A 21,992-nucleotide genomic window follows, 5' to 3' on the forward strand; every position below is an offset into this window, starting at 1 on the left:
TTCTCACATAGAAACTTAACATTTCGTACGGGCATTGAATATGTCATAAATAGGAAAAGTTAATGGGTCCCAACTCGATTATTCAATTCTATGCGCAAAAGAATTAGCGTCCAAATTTTACGTACGGAATGTATTTTTCTCTCTTTCCGGGGTCATAGAAACGTGATATTTGGCACGAGCATTGATTATGTCATAAATAGGAAAAGTTAATGGGTCCCACCTCGATTGTTCAATTCTACCGCAAAAGAACTAGCGTCCATATTTTACGTACGGAATCTAATTCTCTCACTTCTTGGTGTCATAGAAACATGAAATTTGGCATGGGCATTGATTATGTCATAAATAGGAAAAGTTAATTGGTCCCACCTCGATTGTTCAATTCTAAGCGCAAAAAAATTAGCGTCCAAATTTTGCATACGGAATGTAATTTTCTCACTTTCCAGTGTCATAGAAATGTGAAATTTGGCACGAGCATTGATTATGTCATAAATAGTAAAAGATAATGGGTCCCAACTCGATTATTCAATTCTAAGTGCAAAAGAAATAGCGTCCAAATTTTACGTATGAAATCTAATTCTCTCACTTCCTGATGTCATTTTATATAAAGGAAACATTGCATGGTTACCTACCCGTGATGTTTCCTAGGTAACGCAGAGAACTATGCAAAATGGTGAACATATGTTTTTCCGGTATCTCTAAAGTAACCACGGCTTCAGAAGATTTTCTGTGTGAACACCAGATAAACGCCAGTACCAAATTAACTCGGGCGAAGCCGGGTATATCAGCTAGTATATATATATATATATATATATATATATATATATATATATATATATATATATATATATTTGTATAAGTTCTGCACTAAAGTTTGCTTTTCTTCTGTTAGATATTATTATAATTTTCCAGGGGACTGCCCCCAGATCAAGACTTCCATAAAGTGCGGTAGATTCCCCCTCCCCGAATGCAGCAATTGGTTAGTGACACACAGAATGTGCACCGCTCTATGCAGAACAGGATGCTACTGTAGTTCCGGCTACGTTTCTCTTAGAGGTGAAGAAGGACCCTGCGTCCTTCCCCAGGATTGTCTCAAATCATAGGAGCCCAGGACCCTGGGGCGGCCATACTTTTAAATGGATACATTTTGTGTTTCTTTCAAATGAAAATAAAATATTCAAAATCATCTTTGATGTTGTCTTACCTGAATCCCCGCGCTCCGGTGACTTCTTACTTACCCGGTGAAGATGGCCGCCGGCATCTTCTCCCTCGGTGGACCGCAGGGCTTCTGTGCGGTCCATTGCCGATTCCAGCCTCCTGATTGGCTGGAATCGGCACGTGACGGGGCGGAGCTACACGGAGCTACACGGAGCCCCATTGAGAAAAGCAGAAGACCCGGACTGCGCAAGCGCGTCTAATTTGGCCATTAGACGGCGAAAATTAGACGGCAACCATGGAGACGAGGACGCCAGCAATGGAACAGGTAAGTGAATAACTTTTGATAACTTCTCTATGGCTCATAATTAATGCACAATGTACATTACAAAGTGCATTAATATGGCCATATTAATGCACTTTGTAATGTACATTGTGCATTAATTATGAGCCATAGAGAAGTTATCAAAGTTATTCACTTACCTGTTCCATTGCTGGCGTCCTCGTTACTCCATGGCTTGCGTCTAAATTTTGCGTTCTAATGGCCAAATTAGACGCGCTTGCGCCGTCCGGGTCTTCTGCTTTTCTCAATGGGGCTCCGTGTAGCTCCGTGTAGCTCCGCCCCCCAGTCACCTGCACCATTCACCCTGTCTGTGACCCTGGAACTGGCAGAGAAACAATCTACTTTGGCCTCATGTCCACAAACATATCAGTAAAACGCTGCACGTCTTCTTGCAACGTTTTACTGTTGTTTGTAATAGCATTGGTGGAGGCTGGGACCGAGTCAATTGGTGGAGGCTGGGACCGAGTCAGAGCCTGGGACTGCTCATGTCCTAACCACCCCCAGAAAAACGGGTCCAACCTCGGTGCTGGTATCTGCAGCATTTTATGCCTCCTCCTCCAAACCCTCCCCCTCCTCCTCCTCTGCCATCTCTACCTCTCAATTAAGAAGTGTGAGCACGTTGCCAGCAGTCGGTAGCACGCGGCATGGTAGCACAGCGCTGGGCAAGTGTCAGCAAGCCTTGCTGAAACTAACCAGCTTAGGTGACAAGAGGCACACGGCCCCCGACCTGCTGCATGGTCTGACAGAGCAGACTGACCTCTGGCTTTCGCCGCTGAGCCTCCAGCCGGGCATGGTCGTGTGTGACAACGGCCGTAACCTGGTGGCGGCTCTGCAGCTCGGCAGCCTCACACGTGCCATGCCTGGCCCATGTCTTCAATCTGGTGGTTCAGCGGTTTATGAAAAACTACCCCCACTTGTCTGACTTGCTCGGCAAGGTGCGCCGCGTCTGCGCACATTTCTGCAAGTCCACCACGGACGCTGCCACCCTGAGGACCCTTCAACGTCTGTTTCAGCTAACAGAGCACCGACTGCTGTGCGACGTACCCACACGCTGGAATTCTACGCTGCACATGTTGGCCAGGCTGTACGAGCACCGTAGAGCAATAGTGGAATACCAGCTGCAACATGGGCGGCATAGTGGTAGTCAGCCTCCACAATTCTTTACTGAGGAGTGGGCATAGATGGCAGACATCTGCCAGGTACTCGGAAACTTTGAGGAGTCTACCTAGATGGTGAGCGGCGATGCGGCTATCATTAGCGTTACCATCCCGCTGCTTTGCCTGCTGAGAAGTTCACTGCAAAGCATAACGGCCGACGCTTTGCGGTTGGAATAGGAGATGGGGGATGACAGCATGTTGCTTGATAGCCAGACCACCCTCATGTCTATATACGAGAGTGATGCAATACTACAGGGCCCTGGTGGAAAAAGTGATGCTAAAGTTCCCATCTGACAGCGCTAGTGGCAGAAGCCGCAGTTCCGAGGGCCAAGTAGCAGGGGAGGTGCGGGGATCAGGCAGCATGTATAGCGCAGGCAGGGGAACACTCTCCAAGTCCTTTGCCAGCTTTATGGCTCCCCAGCAAGACTGTGTCACCACTCCCCAGTCAAGGCTAAGTCGGAGGAGCACTGTAAAAAGATGGTGAAATAGTACATAGCCGATCGTACCCCCATCCTCCATGATGCCTCTGCTCCATACAACTATTGGTTGTCAAAGCTGGAACGTGGTACAAACTTGCGCTGTACGCCCTGGAGGTGCTGGCCTGCCCTGCCGCTAGCGTCTTGTCAGAGAGGGTGTTTAGTGCAGCTGGGGGAATCCTCACGGATAAGCATACCCGCCTGTCAACTGCCAGTGCCAACATGCTTACACTCATAAAGATGAACAAAGGCTAGATTTCCCCAGATTTCTCTTCTCCAACGGCGAAGAGCAGCGGAACCTAATGATTCTTTTTGCTGCAACTGAATAAAAAAGCATTCTCTATCACCAGAAAAAAAAGGGGAATTAGCTTTGTCAATGACTCTCGGATATTATTCCTCCTCTTACTCCTCCTCCTAAAACAGCATGTCATCATGCTAAACTGCCAATTTTTCTGTGGCCCAAAAGGCTCTGCTTATAATTTTTTTGCAATTTTTCAAAGTTTCAAAAGTATTAATACTTTAACAGAAACCAATTTTTTTCACAGGGCTGCCTCCAGGCTCTGCTACAAATTAAGCAACAGCGAGCTGTATCTTTAAAAAATGTTTATGGGTTTCACCTGCCCTCGCGGTTGAGCAATTTTTGAGGGGTGCACTTCTACTCTTGGTACACCAATTTTTCTGGCCCTCGCCTATACTGTTATCTAACTAATTTTTCCAGCCTTCGCCTACACTCATGGCACACCAATGTTTCAGGGGTTAGCCTGTACTCTTGCTACAGAAATGGTACAGGGGTCTGTCTATACTTTTGCTACAGAAATGTTACTGGGGTCCGTCTATACTTTTACTACAGAAATGTTTCTGGGGTCTGTCTATACTTTTACTACAGAAATATTACTGGGGTCCGCCTATACTTTTACTACAGAAATGTTTCTGGGGTCTGCCTATACCTTTGCTACAGGAATGTTACAGGGGTCTGCCTATACCTTTGCTACAGAAATGTTACTGGGGTCTGCCTATACTTTTACTACAGAAATGTTACTGGGGTCTGCCTATACATTTGCAACAGAAATGTTACTGGGGTCTGCCTATACATTTGCAACATAAATGTTACAGGGGTCTGCCTATACTGTGGGTGCACAAAGTCTTCCCATTGTGGTGTTTTACCTATCTGGCACAAATACACTGACTAACTAGGGCAGAAATTTGGTCAGAGGCCAAGGTCCCTGGCGGGGTGAAACTCTCCCATGTTTGGGCACTCTGATTTCTTCCTGTGTAATACTATCTTTGTGCACTGACAGCATAGGCGAGCCCATGGAACTCAAAGACTTCCCCTTGCGGTGTTCAGCTATCTGACACCTACACAAAATGAATTGTGTGAGGACACATGGATTTCCCATTGCTATGTAACTCGCGGCACCTTGGGTCACACAAGGTGGAGGCTGGGACCGAGCCTGACCCAGGGCCCGCTCACATACTTCCCACACAGACTATTGCGGGTCCTACCTCGTTCATGGTTTCTTGGCCTTGTTATGCCAATGCCTCCTGCTTGGGGTCAGGGGATCAGCACTGGGCAACATGTATTTTCTCTCATCTTACCACAGTTATCTGAGCCACTGGTTTGGGCCAAACAGACAGGCTGGACTAGATGGACATTGTCTTCATTCAGCCTTACATACTATGTTACTATGTTACTATGCTATGGGTACCCGATTTTCGCCAAGCTTCGCAAATTTATATGTGGGGGAGTTTGAACGACAATGCATCTATATTGAACACATGTGGTCTAAGAAAATTACTTTTTATAAACGGTACATTGATGACCTTATTTTCATTTGGGAAGAGTCAGGGGAAGTATTTAATTGCTTTACGGATCACCTCAATATGAATGATATTAACCTGTCCTTCACTGGTGTCACTTTTCCAATTTCTGTGGATTACCTGGACCTAAGTTTGGGCCATGAGAGTTTAAGAATTATTACTAAAAACTCATTTTAAATCTGTTGATGGAAATAGCTTTCTTTATTTCAGAAACGCCCATTACAAAAAATGGAAGAACAACATTTCATACGGTCAGTTTAGACGCATCAGGCTCAACTGTACCAGGATCGAGGATTACAATACTCAGAGCTTGATTTTGAGACAAAGATTCAAACAAAAATGTTATCCTAAAAAATTGGTGGACACAGCCTTTAATAAAGCTAAACATGACACTCCTGGAGACATTAGGATCTCTACTGAAAAGCTCACTGACTTGCACCATAATTTCATTACCACCTATAACCCATGTCATACTTGGGTGGGCACAGTACTAGAGAAATATTGGCCAGGACCCATTCCTTTCCAGTCACTTACCACCTAAACCATGCATTACGTTGAGAAGAGCGTGCACTCTCAAAACCTCCTTAGGCCCCAGTAACCTTAAAACCAGCAGACCGCATCCATTACAGGAACCTTCTTTCCTAAATTAGTTGTATGTTTCCGATGTGGCAAGAGTAACTGCATGTGTTGTGACAATATCTGCCACAAAAGATCTACTTTTACGAGTTGTACGACAAAAGAGACATTTTCTATCAAATCGTTTCTAAACTGCTCATCTACGTATGTAATCTATCTACTAGAATGTCCCTGCAGGCTTCAGTATATTGGACGCACCACTTAAACCTTGAGAAGTCGCATTAACAAGCATAGATCGAACACCAAGAATAGCTATCTAAACCATAGTGTCTCCAGGTATGGGACTGCAGTCCATAATAATGATTTTAAAGTATTTTCTATAACAGTTTTAGAACAAATACCCGCCCATGTAAGGAGTAGATTTGAAATTTTGAGAAAACAAGAAATGTTTTGGATATTTAAACTGAACACGCTTTTACCTATGGACCTTAACGAGAGTTTGGAAATCATTTTTGACAGTTGATTGGGTTTACGTTTTTTTTTTTTCCTTCCTCCCTCTCTCTCTCCTTCCTTCCCCAGCCTAATATTGATTTGCAGGATTGCTGCATTCCAATAGGTGGCACTGTAGAGAGTTTGTTTCCATTTTCCCTATTTGCTATACTCCCAGCATAGTCCTCTCCTTACTCCACACCTCCCTCCCTTTGCAAACCAAACAGTAGGAATCACCTTGTACATGAATTCCCCTCCCAATTCCCAATTCCATCCATACACCCTGTAATTGCGCCCCCTTTTTAGTCAAGCCAATCAATGTACATTGAATTGTTTTTTCCGCCTTCTCTCAGATATTTATACCCCTGACTTGTCCTCAGCTTCCATGCTAAAGCACTTCTTTCTCCCCTGTCCTCCTGCACACACAGATAAGCAAACTTCTCCTTCATCCTATAACCTATATTGCCACATCAATTCCTTTCCCTTCCCCTTCCATCTTAGTATGACTTTATCAGCAGCAAATAAAACCCCCAAGGGCTCAGTTCAATCCCCCCCCCCCCCCCCGGCACTTAGTTACCCTGCTAGAACCCTCTGCCATATATCATCCATACATCCTCCCTGATCCAACAAATTTTCATTTTCTGGACCTCCGACACATCCAATACACCTTTGGAATTGTGTCACCCCCAGGCATCCTGTTGGTGAGCCCCTTTTTATTCAATTTCTAATTAGTTTAATTCTCAATTTTGTTCGTTACAAAAAAGGTGTGTCCTTCCTCCTTTTTTTTTTCTAACTTTATCTCACACCATGAACCCAATGCTGTCAATGCACACAATTCTGAAGTAGCTTTCCAATAGGTGTCGTTTTTCTCATTTTCACATGTATATACATATACACATTTATTTATGCACCCCCTTGGGTATAGCAATCATATCATGTTTCCCAATAGGCTGTACATGCATTTTAATTCTGTAATCATTCTGGTCAGCTGAAAGCAACCACACGATTTTCAGTCCATCCGCTTTCATATTGGTATTTTTACGATTGGTATATAACTCGGGATAGTCTTAATCCTATTTTAAGATATTTGTTTTGTATAAATTTCATGTTATTTTACATGTACGGATGTTCATATTCTCTTTTAGATTTATGTTTTTGTTTTTTGTCTTATATATATTTTTTCACTATTCAGATCGATGTTTCTATTATATATTGTTCTTATTGACACATTTGTGAGATTTCATTACGTATATGAATTTTGTTTATTTTTTCCCCTCCCCTCTCTCCCTTTTTTTTCCTCCCCTTTCTTTGTTAATCACTCCTCCATTATATATTTGTACTTATCACCCAGTCCTATCCAGCCGAACTGACGAAGGGGTTCATCTCCGAAACGCGTATTCTATTGCTGGTTTTTAATTTGTGAAAAAATAAAAAAGAAGTGCTTTCACCATCACATATTGGACCTTGATCTTCATCTTCTAGTTGCTTAGAGGGTTGCACCTCCATACCAGATTTTTTCACATCCTTTTCGCTACACTCACGCCCACACTGGTGGAGCGTCATCTGGTTGGCAGCACCTCCACCATTCAAAATACTCCATCATTGGAAACACTTTGTACTCCAGAAATATTCCACCACCCTCTTTGGGTCTTGCTCCACCCTCCTTTTTTATTTATTTTACTTTTATAGAGTATGGCAGGCCCCTTCGAAAGAAAATGGCCACACCATGAGTCTTGGATGTATAGCTAGCAGTGTAGCAGAAGTCTAACCCGAAGGCCCTCAAGGAGGCTCCCGATTCAGTTTTCCAATAGGTTTCCTATAAAATTACCATATCCAGTCTATGGCACCTCAAGTGAGTGAGGACCTTCTTACGCTTAATTGGCGTGTTGAAGCCTGCCACATTCCACGAAACCAATTTAATGTCAGTGGAGCTCATGTATTCTTGTTCTAATGTATACCTGGTGTTTGTCATGGTGACAAAAGTGGATTGGTGTGTAGCATTAGTATTTATTACCTTGTTCCCCCGTCGTCCCAGCAAGCAACGAGGGATCAGATAGATTCAGGTCAGGAACCCGCACGCCAGCCAGCTCAACATGGGAGGCAGTGGAGAGGAAAGACATATTGGCGTCAGAACAGTGCCGAGAAGTCCTGGAAAATCAGTACTTTGAAATCTCTGAGCTTTAAAGTTGATTGATGGTGGTAATCTCTCAGGATCCTCTCCTTAACTGTCCAGTTTAGATATCTCGCTATTCATTGTCTGGGATGTTGGCTTCCCACATCTGGAGGTCTAGAAGGTCCAATTCTATGGACTCTTTCTGTACAGGTGTTATTGATGGGTATGTCTGGAGATAGAGCTATAGGGAGCTCCTACGTCAGGAGAGTAAGCAAGTCATGGCCCATGATGTACTGCGGGATACCTATGAAGCGCAAGTTGTTTCTGTGGTCTCTATTCTCCAAATCCCCAAGATTCTCCCTCATTTCCCGACATCTGATTGTTCCAAGTTGGAGACTGAGATCTGAGAAGTAACTTTATTTTCTAGATCTGTAATCTTCTAGGCATTTGTGGTTATAAGTGAAAGGGAAGGAAGAATTGATAGAAGTGTGGAGCACTTCCAATCGTTTGTCAAACATTAGCATGAGGAATCTGGACACTTCTTGTGCCATCATGGCGGCTTGTAATGTCTCTGAGGTTGTTGAGCAAGATGGGCTATGACTTGGACAGTCATACGGTGATCCCTGTTTCATTTCTAAGATAAGATTCTGTGAGAGATCATCCTCTGGGGTTAACTTATGAGAGTTGGAGTGGATTTGGCAGGCATTTTGTCCTTTTTATCCTGCTTTCCCTTATGTCGCGGCATGGCGGAAATAAGAGTGTTTTCTGATGAGAGAAGGCCCAAGGGTTCTGGAAAGGATTGGGGGGTAGCTCTTAGGTCTGACTTTTTTAGGTATCTATCCATGACTCTTTACCCCAAGCTCTGGGGATAGATCGTGGGGATCTCTTTGTGACGAAAGGGTGTACAGTTGGTTACGTCAAAGGCCAGCTATGGGTTAGCATGAGATAACTGTGGTTAGACCAGTGAGAAGCCCAGCATATATTTGCATGGGCTGCGATATGAGAACTAGGTGAGTTAAGGATCATTGTTGGCAAGCTGTCCGGGGCTTGCATCATGGTGCTAGTGGACCTTGATAGAAAGAGAATTATATTATATGGTTTTGCTTATTGGTATGTTGTTATGCAGGGTTTTAGACCCCCAAGCTCCAGATATATTTATACTTTTCTTTGTTACTCGGGTTAAAATGTGATCACACTTGGTGTCTCACTCCCGAAAGTTATGCAAGTTGTTGTCTCTCTTTATTGCATATTATTTAGCAGCTTTTCTGCTGTAGGTATGCAGCTATGTGTTTGTATGTCTCTAAAAGCTGCGGATCCACAGGGGGCTGTCGCAGCAATGCCTGGTTGTTATACTTACATGGGAGGTCTGCACCTGTTATCAAGTTTTGCTTTATGTTCTTTGCTGGGGATTACAATGACAGCCGTCTCCTCCTAGCGCTTTATTGTTTTCTCGGTCTTCTTTACTTTCTTAGTGTACACCTATCTATGTTCAAGAGTCGATACTACCATTAGCCACTGATTGGCGTGGGGGTCCAGACATCGACTGTAGAAATTGGTTGAGGTAGAGAGTTGTCTCTCATAAAAAATTAGGGCTCTAAGTCCCTCTGAAAGGTAGTCAGTGAATAGAGGAGGTGATTAAAGGAGTGCAGTCTCTAGTTGTGGAAGACTTATTAGAAAAATACTGGGGCGGGGCGTGGCTTGACGAGGCACCGGAACGGCAGCTAACTTCTAGGCTCCGTTCGGCAGTGGCACTAAAAGCTACATTAAAGCACTCACCGGAGGAACTACAACTTACCTAAAGCTGTGGGAAGACTTCAAGACACTGGGGATGTCGAGGAGAAGGAATTCTAAGCAAGCCCTGGCGAGACTGGAGTCCTTCTTCACAGCGCGCGGCTCCGCTCCAGTGATGGCCGCCGGAGAAACACTATCTCCTGCTCTTACAGCTCCGGAGCGAAACGAAAGCAGCGAGGCTGCTACAGAAGGAGACACGGAGGAAAGAGCCCTGCAAGACGCTGTAACAACCAACGAAAGCTCCCAAAACGACAGCAGACCGACGGACATTATAAGGTCAGTGCATGAAGGGAAAAATGTCCCTGAACTCTCCCCACCTAAAATGGCGTCGGCCACGTTGCAGTCTAAAAGCAGATCACCCACTAGTAGCCCTGCAAAGCAAAAACAAAAAATGCAGGTGGGAGAAGAGATAGAGGGAGATACGTCCTGCATTAATGAAAACATGGGAGAAGGAGGGCTAATTAACCTCTCAGCTACTAACAGACCTGTCACTGAAATATACATTAAGGAAGCAGTGATGGCTCTTAGAGACACGATACAAGTTGATGTTCTTGTATTAGCATCAAAAGTTAATTCCTCAGTGCTGGATATTAATAACAAAATTGAAAAAAACGAAAAAAAAAATGGAGGAAATTGTTGTTTCACATAATTCTCTAATTGATGCGCACTATGAATTAGAAGAAAAAGTTACTAAGCTACAGCTCAAGCTAACAGATTTAGAGGATAGAAATAGGCGCAACAATATCAAGATAAGAGGAATCCCAGAGAAGGTACCAAATGCAGAGATATCTAATTACATCATACGGTTCATGCAAACCCTTCTCCCTAATATGCCAGACCAAGAGCTAAGAATTGACAGAGCCCACAGATTGCCGCATCCGAAATTTCTTAAAGAAGAAACTCCAAGGGATGTAGTAGCTCGCATCCATTACTTCAAAACAAAAGAATTGCTCATGTATGCGGCGAGAAAAATTCAACCATTCCCGCAGCCATACATGGATGTGCGAATATTTATCGATTTATCGCAAGCAACACTAGAAGCGAGGAAAAACTTTGCAGAAATAACCCTTGCCTTGAGGAATGCAAACATACCCTGCAAATGGGGTTTCCCAACCAAGATTATAGCAACTAAAGAAGGCAGACATTATATCTTCCTAAACCCCAAATCCGCCACCGAAACGCTGACATCCTGGGGAATAACCCTTCAAGCAACACCCCACTCTCAACCTAAACGTGACCCCAATGTTCGTCAGCAAATTAACAAGCAAGACTCCTGCGCTCCGAAATGAAATCAAGTATTTCTCTGATGATTACAATTTACTACTTAAAAGGGTTGTCCCGCGCCGAAACGGGTTTTTTTTTTTCAACAGCCCCCCCGTTCGGCGCGAGACAAACCCGATGCAGGGACCTAAAAAAAAATCCACACAGCGCTTACCTGAATCCCCGCGCTCCGGTGACTTGTTACTTACCGGCTGAAGATGGCCACCGGGATCTTCTCCCTCGGTGGACTGCAGGGCTTCTGTGCTGTCCATTGCCGATTCCAGCCTCCTGATTGGCTGGAATCGGCACGTGACGGGGCGGAGCTACACGGAGCCACTCTCCGGCACGAGCGGCCCCATTGAGAAAAGAAGAAGACCGGACTGCGCAAGCGCGTCTAATCTGGCGATTAGACGCTGAAAATTAGACGGCACCATGGAGACGAGGACGCTAGCAACGGAACAGGTAAGTGAATAATTTCTGATAACTTCTGTATGGCTCATAATTAATGCACAATGTACATTACAAAGTGCATTAATATGGCCATACAGAAGTGTATAGACCCACTTGCTTTCGCCGGACAACCCCTTTAATGTAGTGCCTGCCCACCGAAGCTGGACTTTCACCCCCACTAAAAAATGCAAGTACAATCTTGCCTCAGTTTGTTTAAACTGTTCTACTCTTTTAACCTCTACGTGTTGATCCATAGCCACATTCTGTGGCGGCTCAATGGAGCATCAAGCAAAGAGGACTTTGTTTGTTTTTCTGTTTTTTTTGTTTTGTTTTTATAGGCATCATCTTGTTCTGGGATCTCTCGCATCTAAAAAATTATCTACTGATCTCACCACCATGGCTGTGAAGCTCCTGTCATTAAATGTCAACGGTCTGAACTCGCCCTTCAAAAGAAGATGTGCATGGAAGGAGGCGTCCAATCACAACGCAGAAATAGTATGTATGCAAGAGACTCACCTGCTGGAAAGCGATTGTAACAAAATGTCACACAGGTCTTATCCGCAGATTGTTTTTGCATGTGCGAAGAAAAAGCATGCTGGTGTCATGGTTGCATTCAAAGAAGGCACAACATTCGCCATGGAAAAACAAATCTGTGATCCGAGAGGACGGTTTGTAATTCTAGTCGGCTCTCTGAAAGGCCAAAAAATAACTCTAGTTAATACATATGTGCCTAACACTAGACAGATACATTTCCTTAACAAACTAAAAAAAAAATAAACAAAAACGCACAAGGACCAACACTAATGCTTGGCGATTTTAACCTAGTCCCAGATAGAAACATAGACACTACTAATCCTACACTCAAAAGAAATGCCACATTGAATGAATGGCTCCATAGAAATGCTCTTTGCGATTCATTTAGGTGTATTAATGCCTCTACAAAAGAATGCACGTACTATTCGCCAAGGCACAGAACTTTCTCAAGAATTGACTTGTGTCTGACAGATAAGTCACTTCTTGCGTCAATCGCAAAAGTGGAAATCGGTACCGCTACTTGGTCGGACCATGCTCCACTAACTATACATTTAAACACAGACAATACCAATAAACTTAACAAAACATGGAGAAACAACACATATTTAATGAATATTCCGAAATATAAAAAAGAAATTCAAGAAGCCCTAATAGAATATTTTAAATATAATGATAATCCACAGATAGACCCAACAATCCTATGGAATGCCCATAAGGCATTTATGAGAGGCATCTTAATAAAAATGGGGTCAAGATATAAAAAAGAAAAAACAAAAAGAATAGATGACCTACTTACAAAGCTACACATCACGGAAATGGAGCTTCAAAATAATCCGTCCATAAAAACACACAATGACATGCATAAAATAAGACTAGACCTCCGCAGGAACTTGATGGGTGACTTCGAAAGAGAAGTAAACGCCCAAAGAGCTAACATATATACATCAATAAATAGACCATCAAAATGGATGGCCAACCTGTTAAAAAAGAAAACTATAAAAGCTAACATTCCCTATATATGGAGCCACCAAAACAAAAACATTAAAATAACGCATCCAAAACAAATAGCAAACGCATTTTCCTCTTACTATAGTAATTTATACAACTTAAAAAATGATACGCAAACAGAACAACCAAATAGCTTATCAATTCAAAACTTCCTCAAATTGGTAGACTTGCCATCCCTAAGCCCAAACCAAGCAGAGCTCACAGATGAACTAATCTCAATCTCTGAAATATCTAAAACCTTAAACTCACTAAAAAACAACAAAGCTCCAGGTCCGGATGGATATTCTGTGGAGTATTATAAATATTTCGCTGAAACGCTAACAACATATATGTCAGGTATGTTTAACTCCGCTATGCAGAATGGTAGTTTCCCCCAAGAGATGTTACAGGCAACAATCGTAGTATTACCCAGGCCAGGGAAGGAACCAAACTTTCCAACAAATTTTAGGTCTATATCATTATTAAATACTGATATTAAAATTTATGCCAAGACGCTTGCCCAACGCATCCTCAAAATCCTCCCAAATATAATACACTCGGACCAGATGGGTTTTGTAAGGGGGAGACAGGCCTCGGACAGCACCAGAAAAATATTAAATCTTCTACACTCATTAGAAAGAACACAGACTCCCACTATTATGTTAACACTAGATGCCGAAAAGGCTTTTGATAGAGTCCATTGGGAATATGTCTTTAAGACATTAGAAAAATTTGGGTTTGGGGAAAAAACCATACGTGCTGTGCGGGCCCTGTATTCTCTCCCAACCGCTAGAGTTCTGGTTGATGGTGTACTATCGGATCCATTGTCAATATCCAATGGTACAAGACAGGGGTGTCCGTTGTCTCCGATATTGTATGTGATGGCTATAGAACCATTGGCGGAGTTGATCCGCACTGACCCAAATGTAAGGGGTGTTCCAGTGAACCACAGGCAGTACAAATTGGGACTTTTCGCAGATGATGTGATTCTTACACTGACCCATCCTTTGGAATCCCTGAGGTCTGCGTGTGCAATACTGGAACACTTCAGTAAAGTATCTATGTACAAGTTAAAGGGGTTGTCCCACGCCGAAACGGGTTTTTTTTTTCTTTTCAACCCCCCCCCCCCCCCCCGTTCGGCGCGAGACAACCCCGATGCAGGGGTTAAAAAAGATCACCGGACAGCGCTTACCTGAATCCCCGCGCTCCGGTGACTTCTTACTTACCCGGTGAAGATGGCCGCCGGCATCTTCTCCCTCCGTGGACCGCAGGGCTTCTGTGCGGTCCATTGCCGATTCCAGCCTCCTGATTGGCTGGAATCGGCACGTGACGGGGCGGAGCTACACGGAGCCCCATTGAGAAGATAAGCAGACCCGGACTGCGCAAGCGCGTCTAATTTGGCCATTAGACGGCGAAAATTAGACGGCAACCATGGAGACGAGGACGCCAGCAACGGAGCAGGTAAGTGAAAAACTTTTTATAACTTCTGTATGGCTCATAATTAATGCACAATGTACATTACAAAGTGCATTAATATGGCCATACAGAAGTGTATAGACCCACTTGCTGCCGCGGGACAACCCCTTTAAATGTGGACAAATCACTTATTCTTGGAATAAACATGTCAAAAAGCTTGAGGGACAAAATTCGAACAGAAAAATACTGGGGCTCCGGCGGGGCCTGGGACATGAGGCAGTAGGTCTTACCTTCACAGAGCTCCCGCTGGACCCGGGCAAATCACCCTCTTACACCGCATCCACGGACGCTGCTCCACTCCTATGGGCCGCATAAAGAGGCAGAGAGAGCGGGGGACGCTCGAGGGAGAAGATTCCCGCCTGCTGGATGCCTATTTAGACCATCTGCCGAGATGGCCTGCCGGCACGAAGGAGTCTGAGATGGCGCCGCCGCACATGAAAGGGGGAGGACCCTCACCTCTACTCACTGCCGGACCCTCAGACGGATCCCCGGCAGACATCCAAGGCACTGAGCAGCCGCAGCAGCCCTCCAGACCCCCAAGACTGGAGGATTCCATCCCTACAGCCCCAGAGGCAGCACGGAGCAACTAAGAGGCTTCCGCGGCAGGCCCCGTCCACCTTGTCTGGCGCCATTGCAAAGAAGCTGCCAGCAGCCTGAGGCCCTTAGAGGTGGCTCTCAAAACCTCCCTGCAACTAAAGACCCCTGCAAGGGGAATAAAAAGCACATCTGCAGCTCCCCGGCCCCAAGGACTGCAGCAGCTGGCCAGTGATGCTCCGGGCTGTGTGAGTAGGAGCCCAGGCTCTCAGATGAGGGAAAAATTGTGCACCCTAGACTTTATCAACCCAGGGGGAAGAAACCCTCAGCCGTCCCCTCCCTATGGCGTGCTATGCTAGGGAGCCCCCAAACGAGTTCTTGGACTGCGCCGTCCCTGACCAAATGCCCTGTTGGGACGTCGGATACACCCTCTCTCCAGCCTCTGCATCACCTGTAAAGGGCCCTAGACCCCGAGGCTGCATAAATCCTACCTCAATGGCAGACTCAGATGATGATGATGACGATGACGACAAGGATTGGGACTGGAAGGCTCACCTAAAAAGCATCCCCACAAGAAACGAAATTGACGCCCTACTTACAAAGGCGACTAGTTCTCAAATGCAAGCAATTGAAGCATTGCAAGCTGATGTAAAACATATAGGACACAGAGTCGCCGAATCAGAAGAAGCGCAAATACAGCGTCAGTCACAACACGAATACCACAAGACCACTCCTCGCAAATTACCAATATTCTAACTCACCTCAATGACATAGAGAACCATAACAGAAGGAACAACATCTGCATTAGAGGCTTAAGCGAGGAAGTGGAATAGGCTCAACTGGAAATTTGGGCAACAAAAAGCTTTGGTGACATTCTTAATCGACCCGAAAAAAACCCTGTGGAGATTGACAGGATCCATAGGTCCTTGGGCCCCAAAGGCACTGACCCAGCTAGGCCCCGAGACATCGTTTGTAGAATTCACTTTTATAAAGAAAAAGAGGAACTTCTCAGAAGAATCCGGGAAAAAGGCCCTTTAACCTATAAGGACATTAACCTTCTAGTGCTGCCTGATCTCTCAAGAAGAACCCTCCAGCTCTGCAGAGCCTTGAGGCCCATGTTGATAGCACTAAAAGAAAGAAACATCTCATACCGCTTGGGATTCCCCTTCCAGCTGCATGTCGGAAGAGACGGGTGTTCGGCCACATTCAGGGGTTTGGGTGACCTTCCGAGGTTCCTGGCCAAACTTGAACTCCCGATAATCGCTATCCCTGATTGGCCTAAAGTTGATGCACCAGATCCGTCTCCCCCGAGAGAAGAGTGGCACGGGTCCATAAATCGTACAGCAGAATTGATTATCTTTTTGTCTCACACAAACTGCTAGACGGGGCCCCCAAATGCACTATAGGGAATTTTATATGGTCTGACCATACCCCAGTACTGGGAGAACTCAATCCCACAAAACAGGACTATAGAGACTATAATTGGAAACTAAACGACAACCTACTCAAAGACCCCTCCTGTATGGCCGACATAGCTAAGACAATAAACACTTTCCTAGAGGTCCACGTATCTGATATAACTCCGGTGCCACTTAAATGGGAGGCATTAAAATGCACCCTGAGAGGGGTATTTATGTCACATGGCTCAAGACTCAAAAGCAAAGATCACATAGACTTAAACAGCTGTTCCAGGATCTAGAGTCAAGCGAGACGGCCAACAAGGCTCAGAGGTCAGAGGCTTTACTATTAGAAATTATCAATATTAGACATGAGATATTAGCCATACTTCACCAGAATACCCTGAACATTAGGGACAGATTCCGGGCGGCATGCTATGAGTATGGTAACAAGAGCGCGAGGTGATTGGCGAAGGCGCTGCATCCCCAGGCCCCCCAGACAAACATTTTGTCCATCTTTGACTCTTCTGGGACTGAGGTCCACGCCCAGAGTGAGATCCTAGAAGCCTTCAGGGCTTACTACTCCAAGCTTTACAACATACCCCGCCCGGGAGAGTCAGATGGACACACCCAAAAGGAGCACAACACCCAGTACCTGCAAAACACACACGCATCACCATCCCGAGTGCTGACTCTGAAGCCCTAGAGAGATTTATCTCCCTAAGAACTGTCCCAGGTCCTGCGGGACCTGAAACTGGGGAAAAGCCCTGGCCCAGATGGGTTCACAATAAGGTTCTATAAAACGTTTGGAGACCAGCTATCAGAACTTATGTTGGCCGCTTTTAACGCAGTCTCCAGGGGGTGTCTGTTTCCCCCTCAGGGTCTGTAGGCCAACATAGCTGTGATCTTGAAGTCGGGAGGGACCCTCTCTCCTTCAAAAGCTACAGACCCATCTCCCTTATTAACAGCGACCATAAAATATTCCAAAAATCCTGGCCAATAGATTAAACACTCTCATCCCTTCCCTTATCCACACTGACGAAGTTGGGTTTGTCCCGGGCAGGGAAGCTAGAGAGAACTCGATCAAAACAATATCATTGATCAACAAAGCTCAGAGTTCCCACACTCCCCTGTGCCTTGGCGGTAGACGCCAAGAAGGCCTTTGACAGGGTGATATGGTCCTTCCTAGATCAGGTGTTAAGGGAGGTGGGTCTGAGCCTGAGGGTCCTCTCCTGGATAATGGCTTTATATAGTACCCCTTCTGCGCATATTAGAGTGAATGGCCTCCTGTCTGAGCCCTTTCATATACAGAATTGGACCAGACAGGGTTGCCCCCTCTCCCCACTCTTATATATACTGGCGATGGAGCTACTGGCAGCAGCCCTGAGGGGAAAGCCTGGCATCCCGGGGATGATGGGTGGAGGCGGAGAACAAAAAATTTCTGTTTTCGCAGATGACCTATTGCTTTATGTCACGAGTCCTAGCACCTCGTTGCCTGTAATCTTAGAGGAACTAACTAGTTATGGGAACCTCAGCTATTTTAAGATAAACCCTCATAAGTCTGAAATACTCAACATATCTATACTGACGACTGAGGCCATTCTGCTGAGCGAGACCTTCCCCTTTATCTGAAGAAAGGATTCTTTAAAGTACTTAGGCAAAAACATCCTGGCCAACCCTTCAGACACCTTCGAACTAAACTTCAGACCCCTACTCTCTATATTCGAGTCAGAATTGACAGGTTGGTCCAAACTACATCTCTTTTGGTTTGGCAGGATTAATTCTCTTAAAATGAACATCCTGCCCAGAATCCTATATATCTTTCAGACCGTGCTCTACGACATCCCAAAGAGCTTTTTTACCCTTTTACAGAAGGCTCTGACGAGATTCGTGTGGAGAAGCCTCCCACCGAGAATAAGCTGCAAGACCCTTACTCGACCGAGGTCGGCGGGGGGAGCAGGCCTAATGGACCTTGAACTATATCATAAGGCAGCAATAGGGAAATGCATTCTAGATATATTCCACTCGCCAGACAAAAAAACATGGGTGACCCTAGAAATTGATCAGAATAATTTAAATCTGGGGGGCACCTTTTGGATCCTGGGAAAGGTGGACTGGAGAGGGCAGGGGACCTCCCCTCTCACCTTAATTCTTCTGGGGGCTTGGAGTCATACGGTCAGGGGCAGAAAGATGATGAACATACCGGGCCCACTAACGCCTCTCGCTGGTAATCCCCAAATCCCCATCACATTATCAGTAACAGAATTATTCATCCTTCTTGGTACCCCTAAGCCGCAAGCTCGAGAGGTCTGGGGACCAGGGGGCATGCGTCTTTTAGGCGATCTAGTAGGTGTCCATAGACTAAAACAGAGTGCCTGGATGCAATACCTTCAGGTGAGGGACTATTTAAGGATCGTTTGGGGACCCTGGGTCACTAGGTTCGACCTCACCCCATTCGAAGAGCTCTGCGTCACCCCTGTTCCCCCACCACTCGCGATATCTCTGCTGTACGGATTGCTGGTCGACGCGAGGATAGGAGAGACTCTCTTGCCGTGGGAGTCAAGATGGGAGGAGGTGCTTGGTAGGCGGTTCTCTGGAGAGCTCTGGAACAAGTCTTACTTGTTAACTCACAAGATGTCCATTTACACCAAGGCCCAGGAACTTAATTGCAAAATTGTCTCACAAGGGTATAGAACCCCGCATAGACTCCACAGAATTTTTCCCAAAGTTTAAAATGAATGCTGGAGATGCTGCTCTGAGGTAGGAACTATGTTACACATGTGGTGATCTTGTCCGCTAATTGCGCCTCTCTGGGGAGACATCGCCAAGGTCCATGAAAAGATATGCAGAGCTTCTGTGGCTCTGACCCCCCGAGATGGCTCTCCTCTCCATGCTCCCTGTCCCTATTTCCAGGACCAAAAAAAGCCTCCTAAGCCACTTCATCATGGCTATGCGTCACATCATCTCTCAACACTGGAGACGGGGGGGGGGGGGCACGATTCTGAGGATGACCTGGGTAGAAGCAGTTGACTACATCAACTATATGGAGAACCTCCCGAGGCTCGAAGCTGTGTCAAACCGACTGGCAGCTACCCTCACGATATCTGGGAGGCTTTGGTTGATTGTAGGGGTTCCCCATCCTTCCTCAAATGGCTTGCCGATGGATCATTGTAGGCGAAGACGAGAATTGCATATGTAGGTGCCTGGCCTTTTCCCTGCCCATCCTCCCAATCCTTCCTATCCCACTAAATTTATCCGCCTTGCAGAGCTAGGAGATAGCCAACCTCCCCACCCCCTTTCTTTTTCCCTCTCTCCTCCATTTTCTCTTTCCCCTTTCACCTCTCTCTCTACTGCTGTTTTTGTTATACCTTGTCCGTTAATGTTATCTAAAAAATTGTTTGCAATGCACGTCATCCAGTTTCACGGGCACAATGGAACTCCCTGTCGCGGTGTTTGTTGAGGGGCAGGCGGTGCGGGCGACCTCCTTAGTAGCCCATAAGTTGCTATCAGTAGCCAACCACTAGCGGTACCTCGTGATCGAGGCACTTGTAGACATGGGGCCCTTTGGGCTCTGGGGCTTGCATACTGACCCCGTGGTCGGGATGGTTATACCCCAATTTTAAAGCTATCCTTGAATTTTATGATCCTGAAATTGATGGGGAGGCCCACGCCCGCACTTGCCTGCGGTCCACAATGTGCTATAAGCATAGGGATCGCTGCCCCGCATGTTCAAATATATTTAACCCCTTCGCGCAAAATGACTTACCGGTACGTCATGGCAGGCTGGTACTTCGCGCAAAATGACGTAGCGGTACGTCATCGGGATAGCGCGAGATCGTGACGGACCTCGCGCTATCCCGCAGCGGGAGCCGGCTGTCAGTCACAGCCAGCGTCCCGCTGCAACAGCGGGGAGGCATCGGAGATGCTGCAAGTCCCTCAGAGGGACTCAAATAGTGTAAAAAAAAAGAAAATAAAAATGTAAAAAAAAGAAAAATGTTTTAAAAAATGTAAAACAAACCCTTTTTTATGCTTTTTCTAACACTTTTTATTTTGTACGGCAAAAAACGTAAAAAAAAAAAGCTAAAAAACAGAGGCAAAATGCTAATTTTTAGCATTTTGCCTCACAAAAAATGCAATAAAAGTGATCAAAAAAGTCGTACATTCCCCAAAATGGTACCAACAAAAACTGCAGCTAGTCTTGCAAAAAATAAGCCCTCATAGAGCTCCGTACATAGAAAAATAAAAAAGTTACAAGACTTTGAATGCAGCTATAGAGAAAAAAAAAAGATTTCCAAAAAAAAGGGTTTTTATTGCAAAAAAGTGTAAAAACCTAAAAATATATAAGAATTTTGGTATCGTTGTAACCGTATCGACCCGCAGAAAAAATCTTGTGCTTCATTTATGCTGCATGATTAACGCTGTAAAAAAAAAAAAAAAAAATCTATGGCAGAATTGTTGCATTTTCTCTCCCTGTTATCATAAAAAAAATAATAAAAGTTTTACGATATAGTCTATGTACCCAAAAGTGGCACCGATAAAAACTACAGCTCGCCACGCAAAAAAACAAGCCCTTATACGGCCGCGTCGATGGAAAAATAAGTTATGGCTTTTGAAAAACGGAGATGGAAAAATACCAAAAATCGCTTGGTCCTCAACGCCAAAATAGGCCATGTCATTAAGGGGTTAATATTCAATTTAATGTTATAATGCCGACCTGAAAACCAATAAATATATTTTGAAAGAAAAATACCGGGGCTCCAATTAAACGACCGCCCCATCGGGAAACAACGTCCTGCTGTTGCAGGACGTGTATGGAGGGAGGTAGAGGCGCTATCTCCCTCCATACAGCGTGGGCATCAGCTCGCGGCTATTAACCCTTTAAATGCCGCTGTCAATTCTGACAGCGGCATTTAAATCCCCCGAACGCCGTTCGGGGGTCCCGCACGGCCCCCCCGCGGTGAGATCGGGGGAGCTGTGCAGGTGTCATGGCAGCCGGGGGCTTAATGAATGGCCCCAGGGCTGCCTTAGCAGACTGCCTATCAAGCCATCCACACAGGGTGGCTTGAAAGACTGCCTGTAAAAAAGTAGTATGACGTAATGCTATAGCATTACGTCATACTGCAGGAGCGATCAAAGCATCGCATGTTAAAGTCCCCCAGGGGGACTTCAAAGTAATGTAAAAAAAATAATCAATAAAGTTTTTTTAATTGTTAAAAAAAAAAGTTATAAAAGTTTAAATCACCCCCCTTTTGCCATATCCGTTATTAAAAAATAAAAATCATAAAATAAAAATATGTATTTGATATCGCCGTATCCGTAAAAGTCCGAACTATCAAAGTAGTGCATTATTTTTCCCGCAAGGTGAACGTTGTCTGAAAAAAAAAACAAAAACGCCAGAAATACACTTTTTTAGTTACCCCGTCTCCCAGAAAAAACGCA

The 21,992-nt window shown here is 45.1% G+C and overlaps 1 protein-coding gene across 1 annotated transcript in view; it reads left to right on the top strand.

The window, feature by feature from the left end:
• Positions 1–21,992, top strand: part of LOC136631954 (uncharacterized) — a 134,695-nt gene that overhangs the window by 25,445 nt on the left and 87,258 nt on the right. The window contains exon 3 of the mRNA XM_066606473.1: positions 11,964–12,120. Within this exon, the coding sequence (XP_066462570.1) occupies positions 12,022–12,120 (99 nt within the window). The 5' untranslated portion in view covers positions 11,964–12,021. The remainder of the gene's footprint in view (positions 1–11,963; positions 12,121–21,992) is intronic.

Source organism: Eleutherodactylus coqui, chromosome 6 (assembly GCF_035609145.1).
Source record: "Eleutherodactylus coqui strain aEleCoq1 chromosome 6, aEleCoq1.hap1, whole genome shotgun sequence".
NCBI classification, from domain to species: Eukaryota; Metazoa; Chordata; class Amphibia; order Anura; family Eleutherodactylidae; genus Eleutherodactylus; species Eleutherodactylus coqui.